Source organism: Anabrus simplex, chromosome 1, assembly GCF_040414725.1.
Source record: "Anabrus simplex isolate iqAnaSimp1 chromosome 1, ASM4041472v1, whole genome shotgun sequence".
NCBI lineage: Eukaryota > Metazoa > Arthropoda > Insecta > Orthoptera > Tettigoniidae > Anabrus > Anabrus simplex.
Genome location: NC_090265.1, coordinates 732,779,585 through 732,800,480, shown reverse-complemented (window position 1 = coordinate 732,800,480; position 20,896 = coordinate 732,779,585). Strand labels below are relative to the sequence as shown.

At 37.4% G+C, this 20,896-nt stretch overlaps 1 protein-coding gene across 4 annotated transcripts in view; it reads right to left on the bottom strand.

The window, feature by feature from the left end:
- Nucleotides 1–1,906: 1,906 nt before the first annotated feature.
- Esyt2 (extended synaptotagmin-like protein 2) overlaps nt 1,907–20,896 on the bottom strand; it is a 297,125-nt gene continuing 278,135 nt past the window's right edge. For all 4 annotated transcript variants that reach the window (XM_067136116.2, XM_068225186.1, XM_068225187.1 and 1 more), the window contains one exon: nt 1,907–10,117. In XM_067136116.2, the coding sequence (XP_066992217.2) occupies nt 10,031–10,117 (87 nt within the window). In that variant the 3' untranslated portion in view covers nt 1,907–10,030. The remainder of the gene's footprint in view (nt 10,118–20,896) is intronic.

The following is a 20,896-nucleotide window of genomic DNA, read 5'->3' as shown; positions in this document are numbered from 1 at the left end:
ACCCACAAGGAGTAAGGTTATTTTGTGTGAGCAAATTTTTCTCTTCCTTGTACTAGTCTGCATTTTACCACCTCCTTACTTCTGCCATCGTTAGTTATTCTACTACCCAAGTAACAACATTCATTTACTTCCTTTAAGACTTCATTTCCTAATCTAATATTTTCTGCATCACCTAACTTTATTTGACTGCATTTATTTATTTTTATCTTTTACTCCTTCCCAATACTCTGTCCATACCATTCAGCAATCACTCCAGAATTTTAAGCAGACCCAGAAAAAAAAAAAAAAAAGAGCCTTTGATGCTTATCATTCCAGACAGATTTTTGTAGATTTTAGATAACCTTTCTTTCTCAGTATTTCATCCTGATTACTTTCAGAATCTCAAATAGCTTGGTCCATTCAGTGTTATTAAATACCTCTCCCAGATCTACGAATGAATGCCATGCAAGATTATATTTAGACTGCTTTGTATGTTCCTACATTTTCTTGGGAGTCAAACTGACCTCCCAACTCTGGTTAAACTTTGTATCTCCATTCTTCAGTAAATCAAACATGTAAAAATCTTGCAAGCACGAGATGGTGCAGTAGTTCATAGTTACCAGCAGCTGTTTTCTTAGGAATAGGAATAATAATGTTTTAAAAATCAGATGTCACTTCTCCTGTATCATACATCTTACACATACTGTATCATACCCCTTTCAGACCGTGTACGCACAATTGTGCGGGTTCATATTTTATTTATGTCTGAGCTTATTCGACGTTTTCTTGGCGCTAGACCGGACTGCAGTGCTTGTGCGGGACATACAGCATGTACTTCAGCTGTTTTTATTTAGTACTTGACCACCAGGGTGCAGGAAGAAGAGTTTAAAAATACAGTTCATTAGCAAAATGGCGGGAAGCAGTATGCCTAAAGTAAGTATTTATTTATTGCATTCATATTAATCTAGAAGCTTTACTGAATATCAGAATATAACCAATGAAGTGTGTAGATTGTGTAGCAAACATAAATTGTGAACTTACAACATCGTACATAATACCATGAGGTTTTGAATGTTGATACGCACATATGTGCGGGCTAGGTTTCCTTACAGGCAATGCATGCAGGAGTGCTGGGTGCTGTCACGAAAAGGACTGAAAGAAATACTCGTACTCTACATGAGAAATGTATAAGATTTTAATTGTTTAAAATCGTTCCACACAGTAAAATAGAACATTTGATCATGTATCTGTGCATATTCACATGCATTGAGGTCATTTTTCTTTTTTGTAAGTAGTGAAGTAAGTCCTGACACGCACAATTGTGTGGGTGCTTTTTTTCAGCCGATAGTTCTTATTTTGTAAAATAAACTGTAAAAACATGTATTTGAGAGCATTTTAGTAAGTTTTTGGAGTTTTGACACCTCCAGATTTTTTTCAGGGCCGATGACAAGCTGCTGCTGCCAAAAGGGCAGTAATAGCAAAACTCCTCCTCAATGTAGAAAACGTAATGTTTACTTGTGTTTGAACAAAGATTTAATTGTTTTAAATTATTCCCCACTGTAAAATAGAACATTTGATCATGTACATATGTATATTCACATGCATTGAGGTCATTTTTCTTTTTTGTAAGTAGTGAAGTAAGTCCTGACACGCACAATTGTGTGGGTGCTTTTTTTCAGATGTTAATTTTTATTTTGTAGAATAAACTAAAAATATATGTATTTAAGAGGATTTTAGTCAGTTTTTGACGTACAAACAAAAATTTACACCGCCAGTTTTCTTTCAGGTCTGAAAGTGATATCACGAAGGCCAGAAATTCCAGCTGCCTCTTACTACAGGCAACACAAACAGGGATGGCCAAAAAATACCCAGCATTGCAGAGTGATTATTTATATGGTGAAGACTAAGCAGTAAATGATAACAGCAATTTTCTTTTAACTTTAGTTTATTAGCAATGACAATAAAATAAGTTCTGCTGACATTGTTAGTAAATCAACTTTACCAGCAAGTTAACTACCCATATAAAATATTCTACAATAAATACATTAAGTGGCTGAAATGCAAACATTTATAACAACAGCTGTTCTATAATCAGCAACAGCTTTTCAATGCTTCCACTAAACTGACCTTATTTTGTCAGATTGTAAGCAAGCAGAATAATTGCTCATAAGCTGTCACTGATAATGATGAAATGTATAACAATTAGGAAGAAAAAAACAGGCCATAAAAATAGCATTTCACAACAACATTATAAAATGCAGCTTAGTATAACAGTTTATTATAACAGTTTAGAATAACATGGTCCTCTCCTTCTCTTCGCAGAACTTTTCAACAGAAGTACCACAGTATTTCTATTGGCAAAACTTATCCTGTGGTAGTAATACGTCCACAAATGATAATTTGTTTGTTTTAATGGCATCACAAATCATGAAGTGATCTTTTCAAGGGGAGGGTTTCATATCAAACAATTAGAACAATTATTTGATTTTGATGCAAAAAAGAAAAAACTAATTCTTCTGAATTGTTTGAGAAGATTCCATTCTCACTGATGATGCACTGCAGAAATTATATTATTACCAATTAAAAAAAAAAAATAGTAAATTCAACAATCTTCTGCTTCGGTAAGAGAAATTTTTTGAAGACAAATATGAATTTCAGCTAAATTACAAGCAGGCTCTCCCTTCAATTCAGAAATCCACTCCAGGAACCAAAGCCTCATCACTGACCACCAGGTCAAACAGTGCACATCTTCAGTTTCAACATTTAATAAATTATGCCCGTCATTAAAGAGGGTCCAGCACTTGCTTGTGGAAGGAAGAAACCATCATCGAATTATACAGAATGTAATTACCAGATCTAAGATTCACTAAATTGCAGCATTCAACCGTGGCATAAATACTCGGCAGCGAAAGAGCTCAGGATCGTAATACATGAAGCTCTTGCCCTCTGAGGGAAGTAGAGGCATGACTAGCAACACAGATTAAAAGATATGTAATATGGCTTCTGCATGTGCTTTGCTAACCAGCAGTGCAAGATATTTCAATAAATATACGCACTATTGTCTATCATGACTTTTTCATTGATCCCAATTTTTTTCTTATTATTCGCTTTTCACTTTACATTGGAGCGACTGGCTAAAGTAATTTATGATTAAATAAAATGTAGAAATACCTCAAAGAGAAAACATTTAACAAGAGACTGAAATCACATGTCACTTCTCCTTACACAGCCCATGCCAGTCACCTCTTAGTACAGGCATTTTCTAAATTAGTTTCAACAGACTGAAGAACCAAACCGTTATCCATTAACCAAGTTGAAACTGAAAAGAAAAAACTTCCACAGCAGCAAATCAGAAAAAGTGTTGTCACAACGATGGGATAGGACTGGGAACGAAGCGAGCATGGCCTTGATCAAGATAGTGCCTAGTGTGATAATGGGGAACCCAAGGGCTGCCGACAGTGAAGGTCGAACTTGCCATCTCACAGCTACTGCACCCAAACTGTACAGCAACTTACTTGGTTAGGACTGGTAGAGTCTCTTTCATCACCTTAAATATTCTCGCTACCATGTCCGAGCTCTTGGGAGATCTGTCTCAACTGCAGGCATATCAATTTCAGTTTAGCGAAAGAAACTGTTACCATCTACGAATGGTAATCGGCAAAAACTCCAGACAGTTTTGGATTTGTGTTGCCACTTCAACCAAGACCAAGATTGTACTATGAATGTAAAAATACCCACTGCATTCCTTATTTGAGATTCTTCTCCTCCTCCTCCTCCAATAATCTCCCACTAATATGGATCAAGCTCAGTTTAACAGCCAGGTTCCCTTCATGCACACGTAAACACCCTGTCCTCGAGCAATATGTGGCTAAAATATCCATCTTTGAACCAAACGTCACTACACTGCCCATTCAGCAAGGGAACTGCCAAGAAGGAGTAGAAATTATCATCCTTTTGCGTTATATTTTGTTTTATGGGGTTAATCAACAATCCGGGCAACGTGCCAAGACACTGGAGGCTCACCTGGAGTGAATCACAGCAAAACCTTTAATCATTCCCCTGTGTCTAACAAGTCTACCAATAAATTTGTGGGTTACGTGCAGACGAAAAGGATCAACTCTTTCAGTGTCAGATGATGATAGAGTCTACACAACAATCATCACTCAAATATAATAAGAACATGCATGAAAAATAGTAAGTACATTGAAAATATACTCCCCTCTCTGTCCCCCCTCAGTTAACATTTCTGAACACTTTCTAATGTGCACAACGTAGAGCAAGGCACAGTGCACTAAGCTCCTCAGGTTCTCAAGTTGCTATATCTCGCTGAAAAATACTGAAATAACTAGCACATTTCAATAATTTGTTATTCTCAACCTTATAAATAAAGATTCATTTTGAATGTGTTTTAGAGGACACGAGTCTATTATATTTGCAAGTATCTTTTTTCTTCTGGATTTTAGGATAAAAGTAATGCCATATATTTTTTTGAGTAAAAATATTATGTGTAACAGTCTGCTCCTGCAACGCAAAGGAAGTATCTAGGATGCCAAAGAAACTAAAATCTGCAACAATGCTTTTAATATTTAACACTGAAAACTTTTTACGTATAAAATTAGGCTAGTGAGGGTTGTGTAATATCGAAACTCATCAAAGTCAATATTCATTTAGTATGAGCAGCTCATTTCAAATAGTGTTGCTATAGTCCAACAGTACAACTGTCTCGTGCTCCAAAATGACGTGTTCTTTCTTCGCAAGTTGCTACATGACCTTGGCAACAGCGTAATTTCTCTGACCCGCCTAATTTGGTGGTCACGACTACAGGTAATCATATTTCTCAGAGCCAAGAACAGAAGAAAGGAACTTGATTTGTTCCTTTCTTGTGTCCATTGGGCAGATTGCCCTCTCTGTATAAGCATTTTGCCCAGGATCAGAAAAATAATACCTTACAATTTTGAGCTGTTCAGATTACTGTTTCCCATGGAAGATAGCTACCCATTTCTTGTTGGTATTACATATTCTCAAAAGTTTCAACCTTTGTGTCTTTTTTTTTAAAATTCCAATTTTACAACCTGGTCAAAGAGAAGATTCTCATCCAGTCTTCCAGTTGTATTTTCTGTGCAGTAAAAGTTCTTTCCTTTGTCCTTTCCATCTGGATGTTCTTCATACTGCACAAAATTGCAGGCAACATGTGCAATCTGCAGCACATGGAAACCCTAACTTCAGATCACTAGGTACTGTCAGAGATTCCTGATTTTGTTAAGACTGGGCAAACACTGAAAGAGATAGACAGCTTGGAGATGAGTTTGATTTGTTACAAGTGGGCCTTACATAAGGCTCTAATTCCACTTTGCGTATGTGTTCATATATCATCAATCTAGTGCAGGAGCATTTCACTCCAGTTGCATAGTTCAGCACCTACAAAAAGTGCACCAAGATGTTTTAGTTCAGGTAAGACCTGCAATACATAACTACATCAGCTCAAAGAGCCTATTGACCACCTATTGGATGATGTAGCCGAGCAAATAAATGCTTCAAGAATGTATTGTTGTCATACTCTGTAGCAGTTGTTCTCAGCAGGGTTGGGAATTTTAACCATCACTGGTCAATTTCGCTGGCACGGGGCTGGGTGTATGTATCATCTTCATCATCATTACATCCTCATCACGACGTGCAGGTTGCTTACAGGTGCATGTCCTTGGACACTCCCAGCACTAAAAGCTTCCATTTTCAAGCCAGACAAATGGTGGGCCACGGCTGTTATCTTCCCCATGCTTTTAACAGCCTTGCGTCACAAAAAAAAAAAAAACCTTCGGTGTGTGCGATGATAGCCACAAGCAAAGACTGAGGCAGGTCAATGAAAGTAACAAATTTGCTCAAGCTCATAGCAGAAGACATAATGCACTGTAAACACCAGGTTTTACGAGCAAAGGCACTTCTTATCAGAGGTGATGATCCAGAATAACATTAAATAATGGGGACTCTGTGACTTCATGCTGTCTCTCACGGTCTACAGCCAGCCTTGACCTACCTACGGAGAAGATAAGCCAGAAGAGAACAATGGAAGAATAAAGTTACTGCAACACAAAACAGAGGAGCATGCATGTGCCTTGTGCAATGACAGAATTCCACAATATTACAGAAAATATTTAGGAATCATCAAGATTATTTGGGGCTTACAATAGAATCCCGATTCATCATTTCTAGAAAGATTCTTTACATTACTCAAATATCATTAAGATATTTCCACCATGATTTAATGTAAACAGTCGTCAATTACCTTAACTTGGTTTTCCCAAATTTATTCACCTAGAAATCTGCATTATCAATTCCACATGAAATAGTATGCAGTTACAGCAATTTACATACAATTAGGAAGATAATATCATACGTGCAAGGTGTCTAGGGTTTTCTTGCTGAATTTCAGCCACTGTGCTTTTATGTGAACTTTCTCTCTGGTTAATAAACACTATAATTATTTGGTGTTAAAGTGACATGGACAATGGCTGCGATGGCTGATAAACTTGCATGCACCTGTCTGTTGTCAACAGAGCTCCCACAGCTGTTACAAGGGAAAGGCTTTTAACTCGTATGCCTCCAAGATAACTCTTGATAGCAGACAAAGAGAAATCTCTTGAACGATATGCAAGTATCTCTGTACAAGACCAACAGATGTAGAGATAAAAGACCCCAACTGAATGCATATGGAGTAGATTTAGAGTCTCTTCTCACTCGTAAGACAACCCCAAATCGAATTCTTCAAGTGTGTGTTCTAATACCCAGACACTTTGACATGAGTCCATTGGCCGTGGTGACGGGCAACACTTGTCCTGTTGAATAACGTCACCATCCAATGGATAAATCCCTATCAGAAGAATTGTATCACTGGCTGAGAACCAGCATAGCACATCTCCAATAGCATTACTTTTCGGGAAGAAAGAAACTCCAGACAAGTTTGGTATAGTTTTATACATAACTGGTTATATATTTTGATACGAAAGTCACCAACTTTTCTTTACATCAACATATACCTCAAGAATGTTATGTACTTACATGCAGTGTTATATTTGTGGCATATATGTTTTTTCTTTTTTTAACTAATAACAGGGATTCCAAAGTAAGTTACACTATGGAAGTATTTTTAAAAGCATTAAAATTACACAGTAAAACTTCTGTACCCAGCGGGTGAAAGTTAGATTGCAGACCCAACATTGCACGGCTCGGAAGATGTCCCATAACATTCAGCATGCTTGGCAATGTCTGGACTGTTAGCTCTAGAAAGTGAGAAGACCATTGGGCTGGTTAGGTCTGGCAGAATGACTGGGTAGGAAGCCTCTAGTATCTCGTAATAAAACACGATAAAAACCAAATATTATGATCCCCACCACAGACTCCACAGGGAATGTCACTTCCCGCGACTTAATAAAAAGTCGTCGATATTTGATGTTATCACATGGCGGGTACAGCACTTGCATCCAGCACACACCATGATAATTACCAAATTGGTGGTTCTCATTCTTTTACGGAATATGGCAACCCTGATCTTGGACACTATGCGAGCTCTATCGGAGACAATATGAAACTTGAGCAGCCAATAGGCACACAGCAAATGGTAACATTCAGCTGATTTCTACAGTCTCGATTTTAGTTCTTCTATATAAGTAAGAATACTCATAGGTGTGGGCTGGTGGGTCCCTGGCAAGCTTATAGGACAGGAAGGATCTCTCCTTTTTACTGCTGAAGGCATCAATGCACATCATTTTTATATGATTTTTCTCTTTCCTAAGTACGGCCGCCAGGTACACAGGTGCCACCAATTACACTTATAGTCTTTTGGCAGTAAATATGTTCAATCTAAAAAAATTTAAACATGACCTATGCCATTTTGGCTATTTTTGTGGATAAACTGTTCTGGTCCTAAGCCACCTCCATATAAGCACTGTGGAATGCAAGTTTGGTGAAATGTCCTTCTATAACCAGCTAACCACCATATCAGACAATAAATACTCAATGCCTTAATGATTATCGTCAATAGGAGGGTGAATTTTAATTCCTTTACTGCATAAACAAATATCTTTACCAGAGAACACGACCAACAAGAAAAAGAGATGTAAACACAGTCATGTTCAATCACGGTTTTAAATCAAAAATGAAATCAAGCACTGAAACATCTATTAAGTACTTGATACGAAATAAAACAAAGGAAATATTTGCCGATTGCTCCCATTGCATTACCACGCCATGATTCCACTGTAACACAATAATTCAAAAACAAAACTGTTTTCAAATACAGACTAGAGACTTAATGGATCAGCCAAATTAACATCAACCCATCTGCAATAAAAAATCTATAAAATAAGCTGCCCAGCAGGTCTTAGAGAACATTCGTACAAGATCACCGGTCTAATCTACCAGCTTACCGAGTTAATGAACAAATAGATTAACAAGAAAAATACATATAATTTTTCAAAACTTGATAAAAATGACAAAAAACAATAGTTTTCCCATCCTTGATAAAGAAAACACCAACTTGGTAAGAAATACAAGCATGAAAGTATTAAACACCATGAAAAAAGACTTTACAAAAACACAGGATGTATAAAACTTGTTATACCTAAAGCTTAGTTTTCTTTGAGGAAAAGTGTTTAGATAACCTTCAAACTTTTAAGGAAGCACAGAAATAGGAGAACGAAACATAGGCACAGGATGTAAAACAACAATTACAAGAAGTTATCATTAAAAAGGGTATACCGTCTAAAGAGCACATTTAGTAATAAGAAAAATATGAATTCAAATATGACACACAAATTTAAATGCAAACACAGAAGAGGCTTGAATATTCTATGTGTATCTGTTTATATTTAAGGAAATGGCCACCCTATTTTAAATAGAATACCAAAGTTATGATGCAAATGGTCATAGGTTGTGAAATGAAGTTCCTTGGAATCATGATGCAAGAGTAGGCAGAACAGGAAAGGATGAAATCAAGAGAACATTTATAATTTGAACAGGAGGAAAGCAAGACCTGGACTGAATTAGGAAGAATAGTTTAGAATGTCATCTCCTTAAAAAATAATTTAATTATTTTGTATTTATTGTCATGACATGAAAAATACTACAAAAATATCAAACCTTGAAAAGGACTGGAAACAAAGTGGAGAGAGTAATGGGTCGCATTTCAGAAACGTAACAATCCTCAAGTTAAAATATAGACAATTAAAGATGTGGTACAAAACTGAAGATAAAACTAGTTTTCTTCCACAGATTCAAACTGGCAAACGGTCCAGTTTTCAGCAGGAGAGCCATGTTTGGGTGCTATGCGGTGCCAAAGTTTGATAAACCTTCAGATGCGAAGACAGGTGTGCGTTCACAACATTTTGTGAAGAAACTTATCAATGCAAGAAGAGCATTAAAGTACAAGTTGTCGACCTGCAACCTGATAACAGAGCCTATGTCAGCAGTGTAAAGATAGGTGCATATCGTGTAGGAAACAGCTGCAACATCTGCGGAACACATGCGCAACAAACTCTGTGTCGATAACTCTGCTCTGTAAGCAAGTTGCAGGTCGATAATTCAGAATTCTTTTGTAGTCTAAACAAAATTTAGAACACATCCATCACTAACTATTGATGTCGCACAGCACCCAAAACATGGGTCCCATCTAGAAAACCGATCACACAATGTAAGAGTTTTGAATAACTAGGTATCAGGCTGTCAAACTATCTTGAAAATTTTTCCCAGGGAAGAAATTAAATCAATGCTCTGCAAACGGTAAGGAGGTGCTTTCCTACCTCAGGTTGAACAGGATCTCTTACGACTTAGAACTGGCAATGCCTTTCCTCAAATGACAGAATGAACACATTAAATGTGCAGGCATAGAGATAAAGGACAGGAAGTTTGAAGGTATATCAGTAAATGACAGTTAGGCCTGAGAGAGTTTCACAAAGATCCTATACAATGAAGTACTTTCTCAACTCTTGATGGGTTGCAATCTTCTCCTTGTTTCCAACAGTCACTGAAAGATACGATTTCATGATGGAAGACATAATGTTTACGAATCTCGTGGCACTTCTGGTAACAAGTCAAACCATAAAGTTGATGCTTTTGGCAGACCCACTTCGGCCAAGTTGATGATTATCTGAAAAAAAATTAACAAAACAATACATTTCGAGATTTGGAAAGGAAAAAACCAGTGTCAAATTAAATCACATATAAAGAGATAGGAACTCACAACAGACTCAGAGTGGTGGAAAGGGGAACACATCTTCACATCCAAAGTTTTACCAAACACCTGCCAGGTTGTCTATGTGGTCTGACACCATGGTTAACCAGTTTGAGAACCGTAGATAAAAAAAAAAAAATCCCCATCAGAATGTTGGCCAGCAAGGTGAGAAAGGGTGTTTTATACAATTTCTAATCACTAGGACTGCGTGCCACCTGGACACAGGGTTCATATGGAGTGAGAGCACACTGCGTTGCTGATGGCGATTCGTCCATTGGGTGGAAACTTTAGGCCTTAAGCAGACTCCTTGGTGCTCTCTGACAGGAGTAGAATGTGTGTTGTTTAACCCTTTCGCACTCAGTGCGCCGATCTATCGGCGTGAGAGGTTATGGCGAGAACGCTCACGGCGCCGATACATCGGCTGTCCTATTTAGGGATTTTGGTCATTTGCGTGGCTGTTAAATCATAATAGTTGATCATGACGGTACCTTAAAGCGTTGAATTTGCATTTTACTCTACAGGTATATCCACCAGCCCAGCAAAAAAGTTTTATTTTCGACAAATGAAATCTGTTGACCGTGAATGTTTATGTTGTGGTTATTTGAAGTTTTTATTGCGTGGATCTGTTTTGGTTAGCTTATGAATACAACAATTTCATCTTGCTATGAGTTTAGTTTAGAGTTTATTTCGTTTCTTTGGTATATCGTGTGTTCGCTGTACTTCGCAAACTATAATTTTACTCCTTTTCATAACTTCGTTGTTGCATGTGCTTGTGTCATCTTTTTGTCGTAATGGCTAGGCCATATTCAAGGCCGATATCCTTGAATTTTCAGATGATTTAGACAATAATAATGACCTTCTTTTGCCAAAAGGGATTCCCATTATGTGGGAGATGACACATTCACAGCTGCTCACCGTGCATCGGACCGCAATGACCGTTACATGTACAGTGAATAACTTTCTGCCATGCTTCATGAGTTAATTGCAGCACACACATCATATCGATATCAAATTATTCAGAATTAAATGTTCTTTCTTTCACGCCTACGAGTAAAGAAGGAAGACGCGATAATGTCTGATTTTTCTGTCATTGAAAACCATAATTTATTTTTAAAAATTTATTTTCAAAACTTAATAATTTTTTGGCTTTACCAATAACAATTCGTCCTAGGTATATTCATTTCTGAAATGCTCAGTTTCCTGTATTAGTGTGATTTATTTTATTTTAATGTGTGTTAACTGTTTATGTATTGATTTTTTGTAATTTGGTTTAGAAAATCACAGAAATTAGTTTAAGAATCTTCAGGCAAACCCCTAAATATATGCTGAGTGCCAAAGGGTTAGAGAGGCCTAACATCTAGGTCAACACCCCCAACAAAATTTAATGATAATTAAAATTTTAAAATTCATCCATCGACTAGAATTTCAAAGGTGATAATGAAGAATATCCAAGAACAGCTTGGAGTCGAAAGAGACCAAGTGATGTTTGGGAAAAGCAGATTTTCAAGGACCTTGAAATCAAAGATGTGAACTGGCGTCGCATATATGAACAACATCTGTGGATGGGCAGGACAAACTGGAGGAGGCTCGTACACAACCGCATCCGGCTTGTTGGAGCGAAGAAATTATGATGATTATGATTGTGAAGAATATGAATTTAAAATAATCAGGGGATTAACTCGCAATGCCGTATTTCCCTATAAAATGATATAAAAATAGATTGAATAGGATAAGGCATTGAGTTTGAAGTAATCTCATATATATAATTGAAATTCAAAGTTAAAGCAACACATTAAAATACACAAAGACTAAAACAGAGTCAATAATAAAACATAGTTAATAACATAAAAATTTTAAAAATTTTTTTTCTTGCTATTTGCTTTACCTCACACCGACACAGATAGGTCTTATGGCGACAATGGGATAGGAAAGGCCTACTAATGGGAGGCCTTAATTAATTTGCCTGGTGTGAAAATGGGAAACCATGAAAAACTATCTTCAGGGCTGCCGACAGTGGGAAAAAAGAAAGCCAGGTACAATCTAATTAGAATAGTTACACTACAATTCTAAACTGCAATTAAACCTATCCTAATTACAACAACAGAATCCTAGAGAGTCTTCCACCTAATAAACAAATATTTTGCAGTAATAAAATAAGCACGATCATTTCTAATAAAATAACTACACCCTGTTTAGACACATCCTAATTACAATACGTCAAATGAAACAACAAAAATATATTTATATTTAAAACTAAATCCTTAGTGGAATTTGTTTTTGGTTTACTCCTACAAGCTAACAGGAATATTACACAAGGATCACATGACAAAGTAAGCAATGTACTAACTAATAATGTGACATGAATATGGCTAAAAAGGTATTTATTTGGGCATATTTGCTCATGTTCTGGGGTTTTGTTTCCCCTCCCTAATTGTCCATTATTTGGAAATGCTGTTGCTTAGCGTGATCGAAAATGTCTATATATTTAAAACCGTTATCTGCCATTATTGCGTCGAACTACTATCTTCCCATTTGTTCGATAAGCGGAACAATACTGTGCACATGCGCATAACTGTTTTTCTGAACTGTGAGCTTCCGGCTAGCTGCTGACTTGTCCTGCAGCTGGGCTCCATGATGGACGTCACCTTGCGTTTGTGCTGGAAGACATATTGGTGTGACTGGGAAATGGAGTCTGATACTCCGGGGTAGTGTGCCCATAAACTTTTTTTTTTTGCTATGGGCTTTATGTCGCACCGACACAGATAGGTCTTATGGCGACGATAGGTTAGGAAAGGCCTAGGAGTTGGAAGGAAGCGGCCGTGGCCTTAATTAAGGTACAGCCCCAGCATTTGCCTGGTGTGAAAATGGGAAACCACGGAAAACCATTTTCAGGGCTGCCGATAGTGGGATTCGAACCTACTATCTCCCATAAACTAAGGCTATGCCTTAATATTATTAATATCATTCAGTTTTTCATTTTTTTTTTCATTTTTCATTTTAAATTTTCTTTGGTGGTCTAATAAGACAAGTGAGCACTGCATTGCTAGTATGTGAACGACTTCAAACATGATCTAAGGACGTAAACCATTGGATTACACCTATTTGGACACTGAACCACCCCTATGCCAGTAAATATTCTTTAAAAACTTTTTGGCAGCTCTCCTATGGCCGCGGATTATCGAAAGATGTTGTAGTAAATTGAATCAACGATTGAATCAACGACTGAAGCAACGATTTACAGAACAACTTTCTCTTCGGTACAAAATTTCGTAACAAGATTTTATGGTGTAATAGTACCAGGGGGTAATTTGGAAAACCGGTATATGGGTGTACGAGGGTTAATGTCATGCTGCCCGTTTTATTTAATTGAGATTATCGTCCGTGTTTAATTTTCGGCTCCTTATTTTTTGGATTATTATTATTTTTATTAAAATTTGGTTGATGTATTTCATTCTATCTTTCCTTGTTCTTATTATGCGAGGTCCTGTTGTGCCGTTATTTATTGTGAAATGCCCTGTATTTGTTAATTTGTCATGATGGGTTCGTTCTTTTCTGCTTTCTTGGGTCGGATGTAAATTATATACCTCATACGCACATTATGCCATGTCCAAAGCCTCCTTGATGTAAAATTATTGATGATTTTGGCCCACTGTTAAATGAAATGTAAATCAAATTCTATACTATCATTTAAAGGAATTATTATTATTATTATTATTATTATTATTATTATTATTATTAATCTTCTGAAACAATGCAGTTGTAGGGAACTGACATTTGTTTCTCATTTCGTTCATGTTCACCTGTCCTATTCTTCTCCACATTTGGTTTTCTTATCCTTTATTGTTTTGTTGCATCATATCCCTTATCTGGTGTGTATGCTTTAATTTTTGGGGGGTCTTGGCTACTATTAACTGATGATAGCTTGGCTTGGGTAGCTGCAGGCTTCTGTTTGTGTGTGTCGTTCTGTGTTTAATTGTGGGACATTAATATTGTTCTTCCCTTTGCAAATTTGTACCTGGTTTGGGAATACTTTCTACTATTTATTAATTGACATTCAATTACCTATTTGAGTAATTTTAACTGGTGATCCAGTCACATTTCGAGTTTGTGTATGTCCGTGTTTCCGTAATTGCTTATACATTCACGTAAGAATGAACTGAAACAAATTTCAATTTAACTAGATTAACAGTTGGTTACTGGCCAGTATTCTAATTTTTCAAGGTATTAATTTAATATTAGTTATTAATTTATTTGAAGATATCAGTTTTTTTAAATTTTCCTAATATTTAAATTCATTGTAATAATCTATGAAGGTATCAGCTTTTCAGTGTTCTTAGTTTTTAAACAAATGGTTAAATTTAATATTATTTAGTAATTTATTAATTATTATCTGTTTCTCAAATGTTTTATTTTCATTGATTTTCTTAATTAAAAAGGTGCCTAGTTTTGAATTGTAAATATTCATGAAATTTTAATCTTTATTCATTAAGCAAATATTTCACTCCAATTCTAATTTGGTTTCATTATTTAATTTTAATTTTTAATTTTATTAGTCATGTTAATCAGGCAACCCCTCAAGTGTTAATTTAAGATCCTGTCCTCTTTATTCCTTAATATTTCTGGTCCCTTCCACATTTTATGTACGTATGCTACTGCCCCAAGATAAGTAATTTTGTGCTTTGATGTTGATTTCGTCATTTCACTGTATTGAGTGTTGTCTGTGTCCCTGGGCGTTGCAAATAAAATAACTACACTACTAATTGATTGAGTAATTGAATGAACATTACAGGCTTTTTGCCCAAATACATGTTCCCAATACCAATTTCTAAAAAACAGAATGAACCACTAATACCAACAACACAAAACAATTATAAACAGAATAAACAGAATAAAATCACCCAAACACTGCTGTGTGGTCTCTCACACGAGCGGATAGCCAGTCTCATATGCTTGTCGCCACCCCTACATTTAAAACATTGACCTACTATTCCTACTATGTAGCCCCTCACACGGGCGGTAAACCAGACCACATGTGAGACGCCGCCTTCATTGGAAAAAAAACAACCTAAATCTACTATGCAGCCTCTTACACGGGCGGATAACCAGACCACATGTAAGGACCACCCCCGCATTTAACTTAACCCTATAATCCTAAATTTTTTGACCCCCACATGGGCAGAAAACCAGTCCACATGCAAGGCGCCACCCCTACAACTACTGCCTGGCCGTGTCATCTCCCCCCCACCCCCGTGAGAAAAGGAGCTGCCCTCCCAGGGATGACACGCCCGGCCCTGCCACATGCGGCCCAAAAAGAAGACCCCACATACCCTAGCAGCTGACAATGCTAATTCCACACCATTCTTTTTGCGGCAGGCCACATGTGGGCGTAAATCCAGCTCCTCATGTGCCCCGCATCCTCCTTTCTTGACATATGTCTCGACCATTCTTTCACTGCTGCATTGTCAACCCACGTCCTACCCTCTAATTAACACTTACAGACACTCTACCACATACATTTGGGATAGGACCGCCCTACCCTGTCCTCTTCTGGTTATGTCCTGTCATCCACCCTCCCATTTCTCCCTACAACCTATTACTACACATAATTACTAATTTACATCTACTCTGACTACTACAGGAAAGAAGAAGCTAACTCCACTAGCCTTGAGACCATGATTATCAAGCACCAACTTCGCTGGACAGGCCACATCGTTCACATCCCTGAATTCCGTCTCCTAAAACAAATTATGTACTCCCAGCTAAAGGATGGTCATAGAAAACTTGGAAGACCACAAAAGTGTTACAAAGATGCGCTAAAAACCAACATGAAAAAGTGTCAAATAAAAACTAACAACTGGTAAGCTACTGCACGTAACCGCACAGTCTAGCGTCGTAATGTCTGGGAAGGAACTCAGCTCTTCGAGCAAGAAAGGCGGAAAACAGAAATTGACAAGTGCAATGCAAGAAAACAATGTAAGCTCATAAAGAAAAACAAAACTACACAGCCAGTACCTAATAGAACAAATGCCAAAAACACTGAAAAATCTGCCGTTCTAGGATTGGCCTCTAGTCACTTAAGATCTCACAAAAACTAAGTTCTTCAGGAAGACAATCATACTCGTCTACGAGAGATAGCCCATCACTACAGGAAAGTCTTGCATTCCATCAGTCTCTTTCCATCTTGAGTTAGCCCCCAGGGTCGTGTGGTTCCACACTAATATAATTGATTACATACGATCCCCAAGGGGGCCAAAGTCGCTATCCATTCCAGCCTGGCCGAGTCAGCTAGCCAGCTATTACTTCCATACTATGAACACTTCGTACCTGACCTACTCTACTATGTCAGCTGACTCAGCCATAGCTGTTCTACTGTTGCTGAGTGTGTGTTCTCCTTCTCCTTACTTCTCAACTTGCTGTCTACACATACCTTATTACACTGTTCTATATACCAAATAACCACTTGCAAGTCGTTTTTTAAAATTCATGTCCACAAATGAGTCCACACCACCGAAACTTAGCTATTAGAACATCCTTATAAATTTATGTACTTAATTCTTTTAACGTTTTTTTCACATAATATTTTGATTGCACATAAGTACTTATTCAAGTCCCCTCCCCTTTCCCATTCTTGAATCACCCACCCTAAGAATTTTTTTCATCCCCTTTTTCTAATAAATCTCGCTTGCTGTTACTCAAAAGTTAACCCCCTACCAATATTGTATCTTTGCATCTACCTATGAAGTGTAGGTCGTTACTCATTTTCCCACATAATATAGATAGGGACTTATCCTTACCCTTAATCCATCCCTTATTCTTATATAAACCCATAAGTCACCACAGTAAGCCTCCTCTCTTCAATCTATCTACATTCTGAATATTTAACACTGTCACTTGCATTACCTTATTAAAAACACTAAGAGATCCCTTATTACTATATTACTACTTTCTTCTAACAGCCTCTGTCTTTGAATATCTCTAATCCTCCTTATAAGCACTCTCTGACCCCTAGTATCCCTCTCATTGCAGACCTCTTCCCACATGTACCCCATCCCCACCCTCTCCACATAGTTTAATTCTTGCTAGCCAGCACCCCTCATACATGCTTTTCTTTTGTTGTTCATACACAGCCTGTAGCACTTCCCCTCCCTCACCTCTTTTCAAACACATCCAATATTTGATTACTCTTAACACATTCCACCTCTATTTCTTCCCCGCACACTAATACCACCCCAGCATTCACTGTACACTGTGGCAATCTCATTACCGCTTTACCAAATTTACTCATGATTTGTCCTAGTATAACCCTGTTTTCCTCCAGAATCCATACTTCAGCCCTATACATTACTTAACTACTGACCTTATAACTAACCTCAAAGTTTTGTAACTTATTACCAGGAATTTTGCCACTAAAATTTTGACTACTGCTAGGGCTGCCATCCCCTTCCACTTTGCTCTCATTATTTGGTCATCCCATCTCCCTCTTCTGTTTAAAAACACTCCTAGGTATTCTAAATTCTCGCTCTGGACCACCCATTTCATTTCATTTCATTTCATTTCATTTCATTTCATTTCATTTCATTTCATTTTTCCTCTCTTTATGTTTCTGCATTACTATTATCTTGGATTTATTCCTGTTAATTTTCAGGGCACATATTCCAACACCGCATTTAGACTTCGCTGCATCCTACCCCCCAGTTAAAGTCAACAAAATCACGTTGTCTGCAAAGATCAATCCTGGAATCTCTATCTCATTTAGAACAGGCACTGCCCAGTTATTTCCCCTGTGTCCATCCAAAATGTTGTTAATAATAAAATAAACAATATCGGAGATAATTTGCAACCCTGTTATAAACCCATCTTGCAATCTATCCGACTACTTAATGTATTTTCCTCCAGTTTAACACAGCACCTGACCACCTTATATTTTGCCTCCACTGCACGGATCATCTTCCCAGAAACCCCCGACCTGCCCAATTTTTCTACCAACGCTCTTCTGCTTACCGTGTTGAATGCTTTCTCCAAAATCTATTACGTCCATATAGACTTTACCTCTTTCCATACTCTTGTATTTTTCTAAATCATCTTCACTATCATTATATTGTCTGACATCCTTTTTCCCTTCCTAAAACTTCCCTGGAAAACTGACATTACCAAATTTTCTTCTGTCAAGTTCCTTAATCTGTTTGCTAAAACTCCTGTGTAATCTTACTTAGTGAGTCTAATAAAATTATTCCTCTGTAATTACTCAGGATGTTTTTATTCCCTTTTTTCTTGTAGATTGGGCATATTATCCCTGTCTCCCATTACTTCAGGTATTTACCACCGTCAAAGATCCTATTAAATAACTATGCCTTCTATCATCTGTCCAAATTTACTTATTTCTTTCCTAAACCTATTGTTAATACCGTTACAGCCCCCAGCTGACTTGTCTCTAATTTTGCTTATCACTTCCAGTACTATTATTTTTTAAATTCCTTTGTCCAGTTCAAATTTTGATATCTCTGTATCTCTCCATACAACATTTTCCCCCCTCCCCTATACCATTTCTCCTCCCCTCCAAGTAATTTGTGAAATAGTTCACCCACTGATTGTACTCGATACTTTGTTTCTCAAATCTCTTCCCACCCTCGTTAATTTTTCTATTCTCTCCCATACTTCCTCAATTTGGTTCATCCTACACTCCTTATTTATAGCTTCCATTTGTTCTTTCACCCATAATTTCTTCCTCTCCATAATTTCCCTTTTGTATCGTTACCTTAAATCACAAAAAACTACTCTTTCTGCACTCCCACCACTTTTTCTATACTCTTTTAGCGTCCTCATAACTCTTTTTCATAATCCCTCACAATCCTTACTGTAGCACCCTTCCTCCTCTCTCTTTCTGTTTCTCCTGCCTCTGTCTATTTGAACTACCCTTTTAATTGGGTACATAATTAATTCCAATGCCCTATCGATGTTGTTTTCCTCCAATGCTACCTCCCAACCATACCTTACTCAATGTAACTCGTCTTTTATTCTGGCATCTAATTCCCTACTTGCTTTCTCCGACCATTTATATTTGACGTACCTTCTTCCCAACTCTTTACCTCCCTTTAACTCTCCTCTTATACATCCCCACACTTCTTTCTACCAACACCCAGACCGGAAAGTGATGCGATTGTACCCAGTCTCCTAACTCCATCCTTTTGATTTCCTCTAACATGTCTTCTAAGCTCATTACTCTTTTTTTTTGCTTTACGTCGCACCGACACAGATATGTCTTACGGCGACGATGGGATAGGAAAGGCCTAGGAATTGGAAGGAAGTACCTAACTTTGCCAGTTAAAATAAACCATATCTATCTATCTATCTATCTATCTATCTATCTATCTATCTATCACTAAAAGTTTATTGCCATAACTATTACTGACTGTATCTTCACTTCTACTTTACCTCATTACCCTCCTGTCTTCTTTATTGTACATTGGACTCTGCACCCCTATCCTCGCATTCCAGTCCCCAAATAGCAACATTCCGTCTTCTTCAAACTTCCCTCTTATACTAGTTTCTCATTTATCACCCCTAGATTCCTCTTCAAAGTTTTCAGATACTCACATTTATCATTTGCGTATAATGAGCTCTTGGGGTGGCAGTATGCAAAAGCTGAACTTGCATTCTTTACCCTCTCCATACTGAACCTAATCCAGATTACTTCTTCCATCTCATTTTCAATATCCTCTATTAGATCACTAATCTCTTCTCTTATTAGCACCACTACCCCCCCCCCCCCCCCTGGCATTTCCTTTCTTTTGGATTTATGTTTAACCATGAACCCCCACATGTTATCCCCTTCCCTATTTCAAGCCATGTCTCTAAGAGTACCACAGTATCAAAGCTTTCCACTACTTACTTAACCCTTTCAGACTGTACGTACAATTGTGTGGGTTCATATTTTATTCATGTCCGAGCTTATTTGATGTTTTCTTGGTGCTAGACTGAACTGCAGTGCTTGTGCAGGGCACGTAGCGCGTATTTCAGTTGTTTTTATTTAGCGCTTGACCACCAGTGGGCAGGAAGAAGAGTTTAAAAACACAGTTCATCGGCAAGATGGCAGGAAGCAGTAATGCCTAAAGTAAGTATTTATTTATTGCATTCATATTAATCTAGAAGCTTTACTGAATATCAGAATGTAATCAATGAAGTGTGTAACTTGTGTGTAACATAAATTGTGAACTTACATCATCGTACGTAATACCATGAGGTTTTGAATGCTGATATGCACAATTGTGCGGGCTAGGTTTCCCTGCAGGCAATGCATGCGGGAGTGCTTGGTGCTGCCACGAAAAGGACTATGAAAGCAGAACTCGTACTTGACGTGAGAAATATAATGTATAAGATTTCAATTCTTTAAAATCATTCCACACTGTAATAAAGGACATTTGAACATGCACATATGTATATTCACATGCACTGAGGTAATTTTCCTTTTTTTGTAAGTAGTGAATTAAGCCCTGACACACACAATTGTGTGGGTGCTTATTTCATGATGTTAATTTTTATTTTGTAGAACAAACTAAAAATATATGTATTTAAGAGCATTTTAGTCAGCTTTTGATGTACAAACAAAAGTTCATACTGCCAAATTTCTTTCAGGTCTGAAAGGGTTAACCTTTTCATTACCTAATTTGCCTAACAGTCCCTCAATATTGACAAACC